Raw genomic sequence first — 2,494 nt, 5'->3', positions numbered from 1 at the left:
AGCAACAAAGTTAAATAGTCTGGGTGGAGCAGTGAAGACAGCCAATCAATGGCACACGGTAAGAAAATATTGTGTTATTTCTTAAAAGTAGAGAGATGTTAATCATTTCCCTAAAAAGGTATGGCGGGACTTAAAAAGCCGCACCAGCATCAAAGCACGAAATCGGCGAAGGCAACCAGCTTTAACTGGAAACAGGCCTATCAGTGAGGAGCCCCTAACGGAATTCGAGAGGCGGGTGTCTGCTCTTATAGGGGAAGGATATATGAATGGGCACGATTCAAAAGCTGAAAATATTCCACTAGAGGAGGTAAATTGCATGAAGTGTATGTTTTAAAGTGTAACTTACTGGTGTGTAAATTTTTAAGTAATCCAAATGGGTATCGAAGTGGAAGATGAAAGCATGATTTCGGAAGCCCCGTCGCCTTTACGGACGCCACTTGCAGAAAATTTCACGCTGAGGTCAGGTAATTCGCACATCTCAGACAGGAGAGCACCACGGGCGAACTTGAAAAGAAAGCGCATGGAAGAAGACGGTGATGCTCGGAAGACATTTTTGGAAATAGCAGAAAAACAGGCAGATGCACTAAAGGTAATTTCTTTTTAACATTATGTAAAATAATTTTTTTATACCTATTTGTCCATTGGTGAATGTTTTTTAATAGATGCTAGCCCAGTCGAGTGTAGAAACCGTAGAAGTCGCGAAACAACAAGCAGATGCTTTAAAGGTAATTTATTTTCAACACATAAAAGTGGCATTTTATTAATTGTTCTTGCTATTTTTTAATAGATCTTAGCCGAAAGCAGCTCTGCAAGTGCCCAGACGAATAAAATGATGGCGGAGGCAATAGCCGTATTGGGGAATGGTTTAAGCGCTACCACGGAAGCATTCAACAATCTAACGCCAATCATAAGCCAAATACTCAAAGGACATACTCGCGCTTTTTAAATAAGTTTTTGATCATATAATTTCACAGTTTTGATTAAAATCACTAATTGTTCTTTATCGTTTGATTTGACAACACCAAAATTATTGTCGTTTAGATTGTGATAATCGACATCGTAACCAAACAGCTGATTTTGTCTTGTGGATTTTCGTAATGAAATGGGTTACTGAATAGCAAAATCGTAAAAATTGTGGTTAAGGAAAGATAACAAAGCGAATATCGATAAAATGTGTTAGTGAATCGCACCACAGGTCTCACACAATGGAATTATACCATTGAGTCAGAGTATCCTTTCCCGAAAAATCAAAGAAACGTTCAATTTTTCTAGAGGTTATGCTCATATTTTAGAAAATTAAAAAAGTAATCTAAATTTGAATTTAGTGAAGATTGTAAGCAATTGTTTGAGAAATTGAAAACTAAATTAACAATACATACATATATTCGGTATTGTCAATTTACCACCGAAAGAGAGAGACTGAACATCCACGAACATATTGGCCACCTTGGTGTAGAAAAATGTTACCATCAACTAAACGAAAAAGACTGGTACCCGGCCATGAAGAAAAAACAATATTACAAAAAATTCCATACGCTGCATAATGTAATCAGCAAAGCGCAACAAAAGGGTATTGCTCAACATTCCCAAGGAGCCTATTCCCTTTCACACCGTCCATAGGACCACTTCCATCACTCCAGTCGAAACGTAACGTAGTTATAGTTGACAGCTTTACAAATTATGTTGAGCTATTTTCTGTGCTTACAACAAGCACAAGAGAAGTCCGTAACAAATACTTTGAATATATAGTCGCCCAGTAAAATACATAACGATAAGATGCATACTTGATGCCATCAGAAAATTAAACTGTGAATTTATAAGCACAGACTGGACACCCTATAAACATCGAACATACTGGAAGGCTTTTATTGTAAATAATGGAACAAAGCCTGGAAATCCCCATTAAAACTACCAGCTATATTGAAACTGCAATAGCTTTTATAATGACACAATTATTATATCACTAAGCCAATCTACACCAACTCTACAACTTCAAACCATAAAATATAATATTCTTGACGCAAAAAAAAAGAAACTAAAACAAAAAAGAAAGCTGCGAAAAACATGGCAGAAAAGATTTCCAGATGACAAAAAAAAACTTAACAAATTAGCTAAAGAAATTAAAGAACTATTGAAACATGAAAAAGGTAAAGAAACTAAACAATTGCCTTAAAAATATTAACGCAGCAAAATCTACAATCTATTTATTGTGGAAGACGACAAAAAGGATATTCGGAGCTACAATACACCCCCCACTAATAAAAACCACTAACGGGACATCTGAAAAAGCGATTATTCTAGCTCAACGTTTTAAAAATATATTCGAAAATGAAAATAACAACGACTTCGATTTGACTAATGCAACAAGCAATAAAGACGATCAAATCATCAAAAAAAACGACACTACTAGAGATAAAACAACTGATTTCGACATAAAAAACAAGAAATCCATGGATATTACCACATCTCGGGAACAATTGTAAAAAATGTGCCT

At 35.6% G+C, this 2,494-nt stretch overlaps 1 protein-coding gene across 1 annotated transcript; it reads left to right on the top strand.

Annotated features, from left to right (window-relative positions):
* The first annotated feature begins 373 nt into the window (after positions 1-373).
* LOC128869702 (uncharacterized) lies at positions 374-946 on the top strand. Its single transcript, XM_054112309.1, has 3 exons — positions 374-589; positions 663-725; positions 788-946. The coding sequence occupies exons 1-3, from the start codon at positions 374-376 to the stop codon at positions 944-946; spliced, it is 438 nt and encodes a 145-aa protein (XP_053968284.1).
* Positions 947-2,494: the final 1,548 nt, after the last annotated feature.

The sequence above is a fragment of the Anastrepha ludens genome, chromosome X (assembly GCF_028408465.1).
Source record: "Anastrepha ludens isolate Willacy chromosome X, idAnaLude1.1, whole genome shotgun sequence".
Lineage (NCBI taxonomy): Eukaryota > Metazoa > Arthropoda > Insecta > Diptera > Tephritidae > Anastrepha > Anastrepha ludens.
This window is presented reverse-complemented; position numbering and strand designations above follow the sequence as displayed.